The 16607-nt window shown below is 45.7% G+C and overlaps 1 protein-coding gene and 11 non-coding genes across 12 annotated transcripts; 5 read left to right on the top strand and 7 right to left on the bottom strand.

Annotated features, from left to right (window-relative positions):
• Nucleotides 1-391: 391 nt before the first annotated feature.
• Nucleotides 392-865, bottom strand: LOC148090831 (histone H4). Its single transcript, XM_087827718.1, has one exon. The coding sequence runs from the start codon at nucleotides 854-856 to the stop codon at nucleotides 545-547; it is 312 nt and encodes a 103-aa protein (XP_087683844.1). The 5' UTR covers nucleotides 857-865; the 3' UTR covers nucleotides 392-544.
• Nucleotides 866-2079: 1214 nt separating this feature from the next.
• TRNAM-CAU (transfer RNA methionine (anticodon CAU)) lies at nucleotides 2080-2151 on the top strand. Its single transcript has one exon. It is a non-coding gene; the product is annotated as a tRNA-Met (tRNA).
• A 1012-nt stretch (nucleotides 2152-3163) lies between these two features.
• TRNAR-UCG (transfer RNA arginine (anticodon UCG)) lies at nucleotides 3164-3236 on the top strand. Its single transcript has one exon. It is a non-coding gene; the product is annotated as a tRNA-Arg (tRNA).
• A 2613-nt stretch (nucleotides 3237-5849) lies between these two features.
• TRNAS-GCU (transfer RNA serine (anticodon GCU)) lies at nucleotides 5850-5931 on the bottom strand. The gene has a single exon. It is a non-coding gene; the product is annotated as a tRNA-Ser (tRNA).
• Nucleotides 5932-7805: 1874 nt separating this feature from the next.
• Nucleotides 7806-7877, bottom strand: TRNAQ-UUG (transfer RNA glutamine (anticodon UUG)). Its single transcript has one exon. It is a non-coding gene; the product is annotated as a tRNA-Gln (tRNA).
• Nucleotides 7878-8313: 436 nt separating this feature from the next.
• TRNAQ-UUG (transfer RNA glutamine (anticodon UUG)) lies at nucleotides 8314-8385 on the bottom strand. Its single transcript has one exon. It is a non-coding gene; the product is annotated as a tRNA-Gln (tRNA).
• Nucleotides 8386-9316: 931 nt separating this feature from the next.
• Nucleotides 9317-9398, bottom strand: TRNAS-UGA (transfer RNA serine (anticodon UGA)). The gene has a single exon. It is a non-coding gene; the product is annotated as a tRNA-Ser (tRNA).
• Nucleotides 9399-9805: 407 nt separating this feature from the next.
• TRNAM-CAU (transfer RNA methionine (anticodon CAU)) lies at nucleotides 9806-9877 on the bottom strand. Its single transcript has one exon. It is a non-coding gene; the product is annotated as a tRNA-Met (tRNA).
• Nucleotides 9878-10437: 560 nt separating this feature from the next.
• TRNAG-GCC (transfer RNA glycine (anticodon GCC)) lies at nucleotides 10438-10508 on the bottom strand. Its single transcript has one exon. It is a non-coding gene; the product is annotated as a tRNA-Gly (tRNA).
• Nucleotides 10509-13160: 2652 nt separating this feature from the next.
• TRNAR-UCG (transfer RNA arginine (anticodon UCG)) lies at nucleotides 13161-13233 on the top strand. Its single transcript has one exon. It is a non-coding gene; the product is annotated as a tRNA-Arg (tRNA).
• Nucleotides 13234-15806: 2573 nt separating this feature from the next.
• On the top strand, nucleotides 15807-15888 carry TRNAS-AGA (transfer RNA serine (anticodon AGA)). Its single transcript has one exon. It is a non-coding gene; the product is annotated as a tRNA-Ser (tRNA).
• A 218-nt stretch (nucleotides 15889-16106) lies between these two features.
• TRNAR-ACG (transfer RNA arginine (anticodon ACG)) lies at nucleotides 16107-16179 on the top strand. The gene has a single exon. It is a non-coding gene; the product is annotated as a tRNA-Arg (tRNA).
• The last annotated feature ends 428 nt before the right edge of the window (nucleotides 16180-16607 follow it).

The following is a 16607-nucleotide window of genomic DNA, read 5'->3' as shown; positions in this document are numbered from 1 at the left end:
TCGGGCTGAGCGAGGGGAGCGGCCGGGGAAGGGCGTAGGGCGGTTTCCTTCCACTTACACCTGAGCCCGTCGTGTGCGAGGGTAACAGGCCGGCTCGGAGCCTGCGGGGAAGGTGGGGCGGGGGGCGAGTCCCGAGGGGCCGACCCTCCCCTGCCTGCCACCGCCCAGGCCGAGCACACAAGCACTTCCACCGGGAATTCCTACTTTAGGCGACCCCAGCTCCTGTGGGCAGGGAGTTGAACCCTCGCCAGGCCCAAAGAACGAGCTCGTTCCAGGCGCCCCACTAGATCCTGCCCCTCGCCTGTCAGCACCTTTGACAGAAACAAGGGGACGCAACGTACCTGCCAGTCAAGTACCAGGAGCGCGAGGACTGTCCTCCACGAGCGGGGAGGGGCGGAGGACGCCCGGGCTGCCCACTCCTGCCCCACCTACCCCCACTCGAGAGCGAAAGCAGGACAAGCAGCGCACAGCTCTCCTCAAAGGTTGGACGGCCCTGAAAAGGGCCTTTGGTTTTGCTGTTGAGACGAGTGGGTGGGTCCAAGGCTCAGCCGCCGAAGCCGTAGAGGGTGCGGCCCTGGCGCTTGAGCGCGTAGACCACGTCCATGGCCGTGACCGTCTTGCGCTTGGCGTGCTCCGTGTAGGTGACGGCGTCGCGGATCACGTTCTCCAGGAACACCTTGAGCACCCCGCGGGTCTCCTCGTAGATGAGCCCGGAGATGCGCTTGACGCCGCCGCGCCGCGCCAGGCGCCGGATGGCGGGCTTGGTGATGCCCTGGATGTTGTCGCGCAGCACCTTGCGGTGGCGCTTGGCGCCGCCCTTCCCGAGGCCCTTCCCGCCTTTGCCGCGACCAGACATGGTAACAGCGCTCAGGCAGATGCCGAACGAGTTGCCGGTGGAAGGCAGCCCCTTTATATACGCGGAGTGCGGACCTGATTGAAAACAGGAGGCGCTAGCAACTTCCGCGGTCGGTAGACCCCACCGGATGACGTCACCGCGAATGGAGTTCCGCTTCCCCTCCCCCTCCGGCGGTAGGTTGTGGGTCCCCGGATGAGGATTCCGGGAACTTTTAAACAACTGTTTAAAACTAAAGGAACTCTTGTCCGTGTAGAAACGTGGGAACCTGTGGAGAATTTTATAAGTTTATTAGAGCCAAACTGACGGCATGCGAGGGAGCAAGATCTCGAATGCTCTGGAGAAGGAAAGTTTTGTAGCGTCTTTTATGCATTTGCAACGAGGGGGATTCACAAAAGCGGGAAGAACAAGGCTCAGGAGCGTTAACCTGGCCAGGTGCTCGCTGGAGGCCTCACGCTCTGCGGGCGGAACAAGAGGAGTACTTCTGGCGTTTCAAGGGTGTGTTAACCTAGACGCACAGGGACAAAGGACAGGGCTCGCTTAAGGCGGAGATAACCTTTTACTAAAGAATTATAGGACTGTGGCTTGACCCCCCACCATGACCTGCCCAGTTAGGGATTTGGGGTCAGATCTCCCTATGCGGTCACTTTTGTTCACTAATTTACTCCAGAGCCCCCTTTTCACACGTTTCTCCCTGGTCTGAGGCAGTCTCACCTTAGTGGGAACGCGGGCCCCTCTGCCCAAAGTTTTCGGCGCGCAGGGCACTCCTGTTCCGGCGGCAAAGCCTTTCCAGCCAAAGCCCAGTCCCCCAGGAGTCTAAAACCTCAGAGCCCCGCCCGCTTCACACCAGGCAGGGAAGTCCGACCAAAGGGGTGTTTTTCCCGAAGGCGAACCCGCGGTGGAACCTGCCTGCACGGAGGCCCGGGTCCCTTCCCGGCGTGTTTTTTTTTTTCTTCCCTGTGTATTAAAACCTGTAATCCACATTTTGATATCTAGCCACCCTCATCTCTGCGCCCAGAAATTTATGTGTGTTAATGTTTACCTCTCTGCTCCTAGTTTTGTCTTCTCTTTGATTCTGATAGCGACATTAGTCCAAACAGAATTGGCAAGTTGTGGTAGAAAAGGTATTGAAATAAATGGGCACTCTCCTGCGAGCTATTTTTAGTAGACTGTAAATCGCTTCTGTACAGCATTAAGGATATGATTAGAAAGCTGGCGCGACAAGGAGCAGAGTGGCGCAGCGGAAGCGTGCTGGGCCCATAACCCAGAGGTCGATGGATCGAAACCATCCTCTGCTAGCCTTTTCTTTTTTTTTTTTTTTTCCCCTTTTTCTCCCGTCCCCCGATTTAAAATCCTGCAGCTCACTTTCACAATAAGGAAAGAAAGCAAGAAAAGTCAAGACAAATGAGCCAGTAGGGCCAATGCTCCCAGGGTCTGCAATTTAAGAAAATTAAGGAAGTGCCTTCTGTGTGTAGTGCTGGCATTATGTTCAAACGAAGTGCCTGAGGTCACAGACGTGCACTGGCACGTTTGAAAGAAGCCATCCTAAATACAATTTTAAATCTATATCACATTATTGGGCTAAGCACTCTGCATAATATTATAAAGTCTATAAATATCTTGTCCATAGAGTGAGTTTATTGAAACACGTTTTTGTGTAGATATATCTATTAAGTGTAAATATTGTTAACAGTCAAAATTTTTGTAATCCTACTGTAGTGACTTTTTAAAAATTTTTTAATATATAGAAGGCTCAAATAATAACAGCCCGGGACTTCTTTAAACCCCTGAGAAACTCCAAGAAAAGCGTTCTTTTCTTCAAACGGATAGAGACATCGTGTGAAAAGTGCTCCGATGTCACTTTATAACAATCAAAGAAAGCACCAGAAGAGCATGGGAAGGGGGAAATTGCAGGAACCCATGCAGGATGGCGAGAGGGACAGTCGTGCAGATGCTGCCCGATAGTTAGACCGCCTTCCGGGCGCGGTTACCATGACAACTGTCCAGACAGAGGTCCTATGTACCTCGAGTCTGAAAACAGTGAATGTGGGTGAGTATTCATAGGAAAGAAACAATGAGTTAGCTTGTTAGAAAATATGCCTTGATGCAGACAATATGCAATACTTATTGCATCTCTTAGGGGCCATAAACTCGTTTTTCTGCTCAGCAGTGGTAGATGAAAAGACTTTTCTTTATTCCACAGAGTCCCCATATGCCACAAGACCACCTCGTTACATGACTGGAAGGACTCGGACCCGGCCGAAAACTCATTGCGCTTTCTAAGCATTTCAGCAAAGACTGACTCCGGAGGACCACGTGGCCTAACGGATAAGGCGTCTGACTTCGGATCAGAAGATTGAGGGTTCGAATCCCTTCGTGGTTAGTTTTAGCGCTTGCGCGTTCCTATGTAGACCCGCAGCCCCAACCCCTAAAAAGGGCGAGGAGCAGCGGGCTGTCACCTATATTTCCCCACATTCTGTTCTTTTCTTTTCTTTTCTCTGGCTCTACTTTAAAGAAGTCATTCTAGAAAGCCTTGGGAGAACCAGTGTCTGGGGTGACGCGAGGCTGAAAATCAACTGAAATAAGGTCGTTCAGTAAATTGGGGGCTCTCAAGTACACAAATTCGGATTTTGAGCACCCGAGTTTCATTTTCATAGGCTCGGCTTGTCCGGAGCCACTTGGAAAAGGGAATTCGAGTCTGTCAACCGAGCGCTCTCCGACTGCTGAGCCTCGGCGCAGTGGGGAACCTGCTGCTTTGCCAAGGCCACGACCTCTCCACATTTTGCCTCTAGTGTGAGTCCATGTGTCCTTTAAAGGTCTGGCTGCTGTGGAGCCTAGGTCACTGTTTTTCACTCTTCCCCTTCCCTTTTCCATCTTCCAGTCTTCCTTTGGTTGTGTTTTCATCAAACAGATGAGAACAGCTTGCATCCCAACCTAAATTACAGAGCAGAAATATTAAGGTTGTTGAAAGAGCCCAAGTGTTTACATAGTGTATATGCAAACAGAAAGACAGAGAAGATAGCTGAGCAAAATATAAAAACACACATTTTTGTGACTAAATAACCAAATTTAATAATTTATAGAATGAAGAAAAGATAATTTCCAACTGTTGACTTCATGGTGAAATGTGGTGTTTGATTTCAGATCTAAACATTGGTTCAAATGTGGGGGCCATGAGTGCTTTTGCTGGGTGAAAGCAATGAACAATTAAAACAGGGTAGCAATGGCCAGACTGTTTCTTAGAGCTGCTGTCTGACTGGTTTCCTCTAGTCATCTGTAAAGTCCAGATTGTACAGAGAGAACAAAAAGACTTAGCTCTTTTTACTTAATGTATTCCTCTTTCCTTCCCTCTTTAGTACTTAAGGGAAAAAACAGGCCCTTTGAGTTTGAAAGAAGTGGGGGGGCAGAGGCAAAATTGCCCAGATCTACCTCCCTACTTTGGGACAAAACAAGAGATGGGCACGTTTAAAATCATCCTTTACATGTATTAAAAGGAGTGACAAATGCCCTGGGTCTATTCTGCCTGGGTGAAGTTTCAATGCCTCCCTCTGCCACCACACACACACACACACACACACACACACATGCACTCAGTATGACTTTAAGTGTTTATTTTACAACAATCTGTTGAATGTTTACAGCGTGCAAAGTTAGAGAAACAGGATATAAAAGGGTGGTGCATACCCTTAGAACATTATTATCAAAGAAGGTAAAGTGGAGAGGGAGTGGCAGGAGGGGTACAACTGCTCAAGCATCCATAGCATCAATAATTACCTCTGATTTTTTGTTGGAGAAGAAGCAAAATATACAAAGCATATCACCCAATCCCTGAAGACTTCACTTCGGCTTTCAATCTGGATCATCACCTCTTGAGCTTTTATTTCCAAGATTAAATGGGTTACAGTTTTTAAGCCATCTTTGAACCATATATACTGTATAAGCCATATATTGTTAGGTTGAATTTAAAAACAGATATTGCTTTAAAAATTCATGCTTCTTAGGTCTCAGCCTTCATGAGGCCTGGCTTATGACAAGTGTACTTCAGAAGAATTTTCCAGGTCTGAAAAATTGCAATCCTAACCAGAGGATTTGAACATGTTGCAAACACCTCATCACCTCAACCACTTGATCTAAAAAATCTTGGTTCCCATGAGCCTTACAAGGCAAGACTGGGTTTGTCTGCTGTCTACCTCAGCTTCCTCATCTGTAAGATAGAGACAGGTGATAGAGGGGGGAGTCTCAGAGAGATAATATCTACCGTCCCCTCAAATTTTGTTACTCTGTGCTCTGTGCCTGACCCCTTGCTATAGTTTAGTCTAAGGTGAAAACAGGTGACAGGTGAGATTTTTATGGGAGCATGTGGTAAAATTAAGATGTGCATGGCAGAATATAATCAAAGAAGGGGGAAATATATAGAGGCTGGAGCACTTGGGAAAGATCTTGGATTTAAATTAATTCAACTAAAATACGAAGAGAAGAATAGTGTTTTCCTTTGCGGATTAAGGGACACTTAACCTGGGTTTTGAAAAAGGATTTTGCCAGGAGGGAGCAGAGACTCTCCTGGCAGAAGGAACGACATAAGCAAAAGCACAGCGAGTGGGCAGTTTCTGCTCCTGGGGACAGACAAAACTCGAGTTTAATGAAGGAGTTGGGAGGGCAGGGGGTGATAAGGTGTCCAGAAAGAGCTTTGGACTTGGAAACGTGCCTGAGATTTAAAAGGCAAAGAATATGAGACAAAAACTGCCAAGACAGGGGTCCTAAAATTGGCTGGGGCAGTGAGCGAAGAAAGAGAATGGTCATTGGGTCTCAGAGCCTCACTCACAGCACCTGCGCCACACGGACCCGTAGATCCCACGCAGGAGATTCTAATTGACTGAGCTCAGCGTGCAGCTCTTTCTCCTTTGCCTACAGACTCGAACATCCGGTTCACAAGGCACTAAAAATAACCCCTTAAAGGAGCTAAAACCTACTGCCCACAGCAGCGCAGGGACCTGAACGACGAGGATGGGATTCGAACCCACGCGTGCAGAGCACAATGGATTAGCAGTCCATCGCCTTAACCACTCGGCCACCTCGTCAGCTGCGTGGGGAGTCCTGGATAAATATTACATTTCTTCAGTCAACAGAATTCTGTTTCGTAATTTCCATTATTTTATTGTAAGTGTTCATTAATAAAAATGATGTATTTGTTTGTATGAAAGGCCTTATTGCTTTGATAAAGGAAGAAAAATAAAGAAGAGGCTATAGTCTAGAGAGGCAGGGGCGAGGCAAGGACATGAACCTGAGTAAAAATGACAAAATACACTTTCCAAGAGAAATGTGGTATCTAAAAAAGCCGAACTCTCAGAAACAAAGAATAGAATACTGGTTTATAAGGGGTTTGCTTGGGGATGGGGAATTGGGAAGATAAAGGTCAAATAATACAAAACTTGGTGTTAGAAGATGAATCCGTTCTGGAGATGTAATGCACAGCACACCTATTGTAATCAACAATACTGCATTATATACTTTAAAGTTGTTAAGAGACTATATCTTAAATGTTCTCGCCACAGAAAAGAAATAATAACGTGATGTGATGGAAGTGCTGGCTGATGCTACTGTGGAAATCACATTGCAATACATAAACGTATCAATCAACACGTGGTGCAGCTTAAACTCCCACAATGTTCTATATCAATCATGCTTCTTTGTTTTAAAGTTCTTATTGTAGCATTTGTCTTATGTTGGATGATTTGGGGAGGGTGCAAGAAACCGGGCTTTGTTCTGGGTTGGACGCTGACAGTAATTCTATGGTTGAGTATCTTAATAACTTTCATCTAGACGAAGGTAAGACTATAATGAAGCTAAAGCTGTAAAACTAATGGTCCCTCATATTAGATGAAAGAAGATGTTCGGTATTGTTGTGGTTTGCAGTGACCTTGCCTGTTCTCAGAGGAGATTATGAAATGTTTTGTTATTTGTGTCTTTGTAATTTCTCCTTTCATTACAATCAGAGAATGACCTTGTCTGATGCTTCTGTTCTGTGAGACTGTTTTGTTCAACTGAAGAATCCCAATGGCCTAGCAATTTTTAGCAGCCAGAGGAAACAGCAAGGCACTGAATGTTGATGGGGGAACAAAGTTCAAGTGTAGGGGAGGGTATGTACAGACCAGAGAGTACTCTTGGTTTGGAAAACTCGAAGACAAGGTCACCAAAACTGAGACAAGTCCACCGAGATTTGAAGTCCAGGTGTTAGCCATCACATCATGAGAGCCTTGAAGGTGGATGTCCACTGAAAGACTGGTGTGTACTCCTCACAGATCTGTTTATCTTCAAAATGACGTGGGCATCACATTAGCTTAAGGAGTTTGAACAGAGCCTCTAATGGGTAGGGACAGTGGAGACTCTAAGATGTTCAGGGCAGCGGTGCCGCTGTACAGTGGGAACTAATTCAGCCAGGTGTTAGTGTTTAGAAACTGATGGAACACTTTAAGTGGCTCCAGGAAAGGAAGGGCCTGAGTTGGGGACTGTAAGGCATAAACTCTTAATCACTGGTGCCAGGGTTCTAACTTATCAGGATCTGGGGAACTCTGGGGGGAAAGGGACATCAAGTGTAAGGGGGAGCTTTCTACTGCAAATCTTATGTATATTCTGTGTATCTGGCTGTTACCTTTTGAGGGGTCTTCAAAGAAGAAAAGAATAGTGGAAGGGGCTTCGGACGTATGAACCCTTAAGACCCTGGGTACGCAAATAACTGAAGATGATCTGACTGACCTCGGGATCCCGGGCAAGAGTAGATGTGAAGAGAAAGAGAATATTCTGCAGGTACACGAAGGTGATGTAGGACACTTTACAGAAGTCCGAGAAAAGAGTGGGGGCTGACACGATAGTCCTCTGGGGAACCTTATGTACACAGCCCGAGATGCACCAGCGACAGGGAAAACACGCGGGAAAACGTCAGCAGGCCAGCAGAAGGTCCCACCGAGACTTGAACTCGGATCGCTGGATTCAAAGTCCAGAGTGCTAACCATTACACCATGGGGCCACGGGGGCCTATGCTGAGATACCTATAAATACTCCTTACAGAGCTTGTCATTCTCTTCACTATTTTGTGAATTATAGCTTTAGTTTAAAATATATTAATTAACTTAAAAATCTGCTGTATCACACACGGCAGAGACTCCAAGATGAGCACGAAGAGCTGGGCTCACCCGTACCGCGAACTTCTCAAGATCGAGCGCGTGTGGAAAATTGATAGAACCCGAACACAGAACTGAGGTCCGGGCTGTGAAACGCGAACACTTGGGCATCCAGAAGAAAACCTCACTTGGCAGGACTCTCAGGGGACCCTGCGGCGACGAAGGCGAGGACAGGTGTGGCACCCAGGAGAAGGCGTGGGGACGCTGCTGTGCGCGGCAGTGAGATGAGTTGGGAGCACAGGCGACCTGAAGGCAGAGGAAGGAAGGCACTAAAAGAGTGGCAGGTCCCACCGAGATTTGAACTCGGATCGCTGGATTCAAAGTCCAGAGTGCTAACCATTACACCATGGGGCCAATAACGCGAAGGCCCCCTCGCACGCTTTTTCAAGTACGTTGGCACTGCGTCGTGTGGCCTTCGTGAGGGTGCCTTCTCTCCCGAATGCTCCATGGGTCCTGGGAGAAAATGCAAGGGCTCTGCCGGAGGCGAAGCCGAGCAGAGCTCACTTTTGCTTGGAATTTTCCTCCGGCCCATAGAGAGTTCGCGTAACGGCGTTCTTTGCAAAATCAAACCTGTGTATTCTTGGCAATTTCGGAGATTAAGAAAAAACTGCTACCTCTTTAGGTATTTTTAATTCGTCATTTGTGTGCCCGCATTTCCTAATGGACCGAATGCAAGTATAATAAAAGATCATTTTTGTTATATTTACTCATTTCTGTTACATATACAGGAAGTGTATGCATTAGAAAGAGCGAGCAAAACGGTTTTTAAAAAATAAGATTTAGCCAACATCTGAAAGCAGTTTTAAAAATTATCTTTTTGGTACTTCCTCTTTATAACTGGCCTCCGACGTGGAAGATAAGAGGGCTCCAGGAGGAAAGGTTGGAAATGTCTGTTTGAGATGTTGTTTCCCAATCATCAAACATGATCATGAGGGGAATACTGATGTGCTGATGTGCCCACATTTTTGGAAGAAAATCAAGCGGAAGAAGTTATAGGCAGGCGGGGTCTCAGAAGTCAGGCCTGAGATAGACTGCGGTAGGGAGATAGCAACTCGCCTGAGCATCTCTATATTAGGCTCAGAAATTCCTAATATTATCCCAAAATTATTTTCAAATATTTTTCTCTAGCTATTGTTAGACTAAGAGGCTCGCACTACCTGCTTCCAGTTTTATGAAGAAATACAATAACAACCAGGAAAACTGTGTTTCGTGTGTTGTTTTAGCGTGTGTTTGAGTTTCCACAGCTGGTCCTGCGGATGATGTACCGAGAAAGAAAACACAACTACGTAGTCGGCAGGATTCGAACCTGCGCGGGGAGACCCCAATGGATTTCAAGTCCATCGCCTTAACCACTCGGCCACGACTACGAGACTCTTACTTCGCCCCAGATAAATTCCCATGAGGAATATTACCTTTCCTGTAACATCACTGGTGTTTCTGTCTGACAACTGTTCCGGAGTGTCTGTCATCATGGTAGTGAAAAACAACAAAAAACCCAACCACAAGATTTGGAAATCAAGGTCTCGAGTACAGAAGTTATCACAAATTGTAACAATCCGACTATGAGATAACAGTCCGATCTGTAACAGGTGCACTGGTCCCCAAATCTGAGATACTGAATCACAAGATTCGCCAGACCAATGAATAGCATTGACCGCAGCTGGAGAGGGAAAACAGTACACCTGCACTACTGGTCCACAGGCCCTATCTGATAGTGATAAACTTGATTAGATCCCCTTCCTAAAATCTGAATTTTCATCAAAACAAGGGCAGATAGCAGAGGATGGTTTCGATCCATCGACCTCTGGGTTATGGGCCCAGCACGCTTCCGCTGCGCCACTCTGCTCCGACGCAACTGGGTTACTATCAAGTAATATTCAAAAAATAAACTTCGGCGTATTTTTCGTACTTCTAAGTAATTGATGAATCTATTTCAGTGGCCATCAATAAGAATGGAAAGACTACATTGATATCCAGACTTGTCTACACTCCACCTACAAATATTAGAGGCTTACAGTACCTGTGAAAGACTCCAAGCCTCAAATCGAAGTTCACTCGAGCACTGCCAAAATGATGTTTCAGGTTATTGGAAAACCAAACACATGCTAATTGGCATAATTTAATAAGGTGAAATTGCAAAAGGAAGGTTAACTGGTCTTTCTCAGCTCAGGCATCCCCGGATACCAGAAGAAACATAGCTACTTTAACATGGGTATTTTTTTCCATTTTTAAATCATTTTTATCTTTCAATTCCCTTTGACATAAATTAGTTTCAGGTGTAGATCCAAGAGACTAGACATTAATAATTTACTCAGTGATCATCCTGATAGATCTCGCACCCGTCATATTTTTTGTGATTGTTCAGTGGTATCTCGCCCCGCGGTGGGGGCGAGGAAAAAGAGGCGTTGCATTGGCCGGGAATCGAACCCGGGCCTCCCGCGTGGCAGGCGAGAATTCTACCACTGAACCACCAATGCCCGATGTTAACAATTCTCTTTTGTGTCCTTATGTAGACATAGCTATATTGTCACATTAAAATAACAAGAATGTATGGCTTTTTTCCCCAGGACTTTCTTAAATTTCATTCACTTTGAGCAGTACATTAATCACGCTGATGGAGGATCCAAAATAAGCCACCAGTGGTGGTGTGGCAAAAATAAAATCATTTCCAGCTAGACATTTGAGTTTCTAAAATCCCTTATCTAACAGCAGAGCCCTCCAAAAGAACTCAGTTGTCATAAATCCCGTTCCCCAAAGCAACTCTCAACTTCCCTTCTGAGAGAGAAGTTGGTGTAGGAAAAGAAAAAACAATTTTCCCTCTACCATTCTAAATTCTTGGTTGAAATCCCTGTAACAAAAGCAGAAGTTTATGAACGCGTATATGTCATGTACACAAGGGAGAGACCCAGGGAAACTGGAAACTCTTGCAGAGTAACTGATGAAAGGGAGCAGAATTTTCCACCCCAAAATGCCTCTGTGACATAAGAATTATCTTAGGCTGAGTATTTTTTAAGAAACAGCAGACACAGAAGAAGATTTAAAAAAAAAAAAAGTGGAGTCACAAATACATGCCACCCAAACTCTGATAAAAGCAGAAAATCTATTCTCTTTACCACAAGCCGATTTGGGAAGTCTTAACTGGTCTCAAGGTATGTATACCTCAGGAAAGTCACCTCGAGTTTTCATTTCCCCCCAAAAAGAGAACTGCACTTGACCCCGACCTGACCTGAACACGCAACCCTCTGATCTGGAGTCAGACGCGCTACCGTTGCGGCAACAAGGCCGCAGAGCGAGGCCTTTCTCCCTGGCAAGTGGGATTTAAATAATTTTCCCTTCTCCCCAAATACTTTTTTCTCTTTTCTTCCAGGATCTAAAGATTTATTTCTTTTTATTGGTAGATTTGATTATTCACTCCACCCCCCCCCCACACACACACACACACACACACACTATTCATGGCTTCGTCAATGCTTCGTTTTTAAAGATACGGGGTTACCCAGATTAAATATTAATTCCCATGCTCCCTATGGGGAAAACTGTCGTTTCCCACGTTGAAATTTCCCTGTTTTGAGAAAAATCGTGTACGCGTTGGGTTTACATCCACAGGGACACTGGGATAAGAACGGCTACGCGGCTGGCGCTACTGCTTTTCCCATAAATTCACCAGACGCCCCGCCTTCTGAAGGGGACCCCGCCTGGCGCTCGCTCCCCGCGCCGCAGACCCCGCGCCCCCGCCCGCCCCGCGCCGCAGACCCCGCGCCCCCCGCCCGCCCACGGGCGGCGGAGCCGCAGCCCACCAGCGTCAGCGGCCGTCTTCTCCGTCCGAGTCCGTGGGCCTCCTGGCTTCCGTCCTGCGCCCGCGCCATTCGGTTCTGAGCCCTCAGCTTTCTCCACTAGGCCTGTAGGGGACCTTCCCGTAGCGGTTCTCAGACGGTGCTCCCGGGACCCCGAGCGTCCCCATCAGCTGGGAACTGGTTAGCAACGCAAACCCGGCCGCACCCGGGCCTACGCGACCAGGACCGCGGGGGGCGGCCCAGTGGCCTGTGTTTGGAAACGTCTGAGAATCTCTGCCCCAGCTTAGAGACCCGAAACTTTGCTCTCTTGAGAAAGTAAACTTGCAGTCTTCTTCCAGGATGGGGCAAGGGTAGGAATATCAGTTTGCCAGGGCTGCCATAACTAAGTCCACAGGCTAGGTGGCTCAGACAACAGGTTTATTTTCCCACACTGCTGGAGGCTAGAAGTCCTACATCAACCTTGTCAACAGGTGTGTAGGTGGCTACCTTCTCCCTGGGTCTTCACACGGTCTTTTCTCTGTGTGTGCCTGTGTCCTAATCTCTTTTTATAAGGACAGCAATCATCTTGGATCAGGGCCCAACCATATGATCTCATTTCACTTTTCTTACCTTTTTAAAAACCGCATCTCCAAATACAGTCACAGCCTGAGGTCCTGGGGGTTAGGCAGGGGGTGGGATTGGGGGTGAGGACAGAATTCAGCTCCTAGCAGGCAGTTTCCAGGTGGAGCTCCTGCTGACAGTTCCTGAGCTTGGCCTGGGGGTGAGCACGAGGTCTGTGGTGTAAATTTGCTCTTCCCATACTGCTTGTTTGGGGTTCGGTTGTCTCAGGTCTGACAGGTCAGCTGTCACACCTCAAGCGGATTTCCAGATTACAAAATGTTTCTGTTATCTCCTCTCCTCAACCTTCCGTCCTATTGGAATTTGTTTTAGAGTTGCTTTAAACGGGATTTCTGGAGTGCGCAAATGTAAATCATGTGCTTAATCCGCCAAATTTACCTGGGAGCCCTGCCCAGCAGCGGGGGTTCCCTAGGTAGACAAAGCGACCCGGTTCCTTCTTCGCCTCCCTCCTTCAGCCTTCAGCGTTTCTTCCCCGCTGTGGCCTTCCTCCCCGATTCCCATCAAAAGCCATGGCAGCGAGTTCCTCTCCTGGGTAGTCATCTCAGTTGTAACTTTACAGTATTTTTACCATTAGGTTCAGCTTGTTTCCCAATTAGATTGTAAGATTTTCGAGGGTCGGAAGCGCCTTGGCTCAAGGTGATAATTTCGCTATTATTCCAGTTGCAGAGCCGAGATTCTTCCAACACATATGCTACCCTTAAAAAAGCGGCTCGGGGAGACCACGTGGCCTAATGGATAAGGCGTCTGACTTCGGATCAGAAGATTGAGGGTTCGAATCCCTTCGTGGTTGGCTTATTTAACGTAACCGTGGCTAGTGTCCTAACGAGTACTAATTTTACATCCTGTTAAAGTTAGTAATCAGAAATCTGCTCTTCACCCTAACGATTTACCTTCTGTCAACAAAGTTAGGACCCCGGGAGTGGAGCCTGGGAGTCTGTGTTTCCACCGGCTGTGCCAGCGCGGCCCTTGCAAACCCGAGCGTGAGAACCACTGTGGGCCTCAAGTTCTCCCCGCCCGCTGGACGCCAGTGCAAACACAGGGCCTCTCGCTGTTCAGTGCCCACTCATCTGCACCCAAGATTATTCTAACGAGTGTGTTGTGCAGCCTCCTGGGGAAACTCTCGGAAACACTGGAGCAGAGGAGGGCAGTAAAAAGGTCAATAAGTTTGACAAAAGCCCCCTCTAACAAACGTAGGGAAGCGGTAGAATTAGAAATTCACCATCTGCAATCCCCAAGAAAACAATAGACTCAGGACAAGAGCAGTAGCGACCTTAAACCCCTTAGGAGAAGGTGATTGAGATGCAATATGTTCATGGTGTCAAAGTGCCAACCCAGGATCTCTTGCTAACTGCAAAGGGCAAAGGAAGCCCTGAGAAGTACTGGATCAAGTACACGGTGTCAACCCAAAAGTTTTAACCTGAATCTAATCTAATCAATTAAAGGGCTCTAATCAGTCACTTGGACTTAACTTCTAGTTTAGAGTATAAGAATAAATTAAAAGTTGCTGTGGGGAAACAATAAGACAAATCCAGAATGTGGAACATTCTACACGTCATTTGGCTTGGACTTTTTTTAAAAGTCAATATCAAAATGAAAAAAATTTAAAAATAGCTGAGAGGCTGTTATAAACTAAAAGGGACTAAGAAAACATTACAGCCAAATGTGCTGAATGAACTTTGATTGGATTTGGTTAGAAAAACTGGCTCCAAAAGACATTAGGGACATTTAAATAAGGACTGAATATTAGATGTTTTTATAAAGAATTATTAGACTTTGGAGGAGCGTATAGGGGGATAAATGGTGATGGAAGGAGACTTGGGGTGGTGAACACGCAATACATTGTACCGATAATGTGTTGTAGAATTGTGCACCTGAAACCTATACATTTTCGTTAACCGTTGTCACTCCAATACATTCAATAAAAAGGAAAAAAAGAATTGCCAGATATTTTAGTTATGATAATGGTATTTTGGTTATGTAAGATGTGTTTATGTGATAAAACAAATATGGCAAAATGTTAACAACTGTTGAATATGGGTAGTAGGTATACAGATAATTCCCTATTCTTTCAACTTTTTTAATGTTTAAAAATATTCATAATGAAAATTTTAATTTTTTAAAAAAGACTTGGCAGAAGTTGTCCTAGTTAAACAAAGACTCTGAAGGATGGGCACAGGGCTCCAAGAAGACAGAAGGTCAGCATGAAGAACCCAGGCCAGGTAAGGAAGGGCAGATCCTTTTTGCTCAGGAGCCCCAGGCTCCCTAACAGAGTGGCCAGAAAGGAAGTTAAGAAGGTTAGATAGACTCCCAAGATAGGGCTTCCTATGCTATCGGTGATCTTCTCTGTAAAGGGGGTAAGGGACACAATCAGATTTGCATTCTCAGATGAACATACCAGTGAGTGCTGACATAGCCCCACCTGCATAATCAGCCCTTAACTGCATCATCTCTGGTGTTCTCCCATTGCCACCCCTCCAAAAAGTAATGTTCCAGCAAGACAGAAGTGTCTGCAGTTTCTCTCGTATTCTATGAGGTTGAGGCCTAGAACAGTAACCCCTTCTCCCTTTGGGCTTACTTCCATACATCCTTGAGATCTGAGCTCCAAAATAATTCATTCCATAACCTGGTCTAAGAAAATGGGCCTGAGGCTTGGGAAGAAAAGCCAGATTAGAGAAGTAATTAGGAGGTTGACCTGGGTGCCCCTTTTAAAAACTTAGGTTATTGGAGATTTAAGTTTGGAAAGAAAGGATGGAACATACATTTTTGGAATGTATTGCTTGCAAGATGCGCATAAAGATACAAAAAGAAATAACCAAGACAATTTTATATTCTGGAACTCAGAAGAGAAATATGGGCTGGGGAGGGGGAAGGGGTTGTTTGTTGTTCCACTTATTCATGCATTCAATGGTTTTGTATGTGCCGTGGTGGGAAATTGAACCCACAATGTTGGCCTATTGGGACAACATTATAACCAACTGAGCTACCTGGCCAGGGCTGGATTCTCATTCTTGAACTTTAAAATGATGGTGACAATACCAGCTGATATTTGTTGAGCCCTTCCTATATTCCAGGCATTAGATTAGGTGTTTGAACACGTAGGGTATCTATCTGTAAGGAACATCTTTGTCAGGTTATTTAAAGTTATTGCAATATGTCGCTGATCTGTTTTCTAGAAAAGATCCAAAGAGGCATTCTCAGCTTACCACATGCTAGCATTGAAGTTGGTTGATTCTTTTTTAGTTTCATTAATGGGACGTGATATCTTTTGTCTTGTTCTCTAATCACTAAATCCTGAAGTATGATAAAATAAATGCTATATGGTAAATTGAAGAACACTGAGCAACACATTTGTGGTTCTCAGGTGTAGTCGTGGCCGAGTGGTTAAGGCGATGGACTAGAAATCCATTGGGGTCTCCCCGCGCAGGTTCGAATCCTGCCGACTACGACGGCTGACTTTTATGTTCAGATATTCTCTACCCACTTAAAAATCATAGCACGTGTTTAAGCTAAAACCCATGAAACTTCAGTTTCAGTTGTAAACTTCGGCAGTTCCAGATTCTGGGGGGAAAAGAAAGTTGAAGGAAAGGATTCACATACTGTTATTTAGGGCAAGCAATTCTGCTTCCTTTTTCTGTACGTGTAAATACCGTGTACAGTCCAGGTGGGCCAGTGGCGCAATGGATAACGCGTCTGACTACGGATCAGAAGATTCCAGGTTCGACTCCTGGCTGGCTCGTATTTCCTGTGTTTTGTTTTGTTTTTTTGGTTATGCTCTTTGAGGCTCCTCTCATTCCTAGGCTTCTGTATTGTTTATCTTTTAATTTAATTAATTTAAAATTTTTGTTCTATATCTTTTACACAAAATAACAAAATGTTAATAATATAGGTTCCAGCTTATAGCTCACAACTCTTATACATAAATTTTCTTTGCCACATTGCTAATTTATTTTCAAAACTGACCCATCTTCAAAATTGTCTCTCTCGACTTCATTTTTAAAGAGCAGTTATAGGTTCACAGTAAAATTGAGAGGAAAGTACACATGCATAGCCTCCCCCATGGTCAACATCCCCCACCAGTGGTACATGCGTTACAATTGATGAACCTACATACACTGACACATTATAATCACCCAAAGTCCATACTTTTCATTAAAGTTCACCCTT

This window comes from Miniopterus natalensis, chromosome 19 (assembly GCF_054644295.1).
Source record: "Miniopterus natalensis isolate mMinNat1 chromosome 19, mMinNat1.hap1, whole genome shotgun sequence".
In the NCBI taxonomy this organism is placed as follows: domain Eukaryota; kingdom Metazoa; phylum Chordata; class Mammalia; order Chiroptera; family Miniopteridae; genus Miniopterus; species Miniopterus natalensis.
This window is presented reverse-complemented; position numbering and strand designations above follow the sequence as displayed.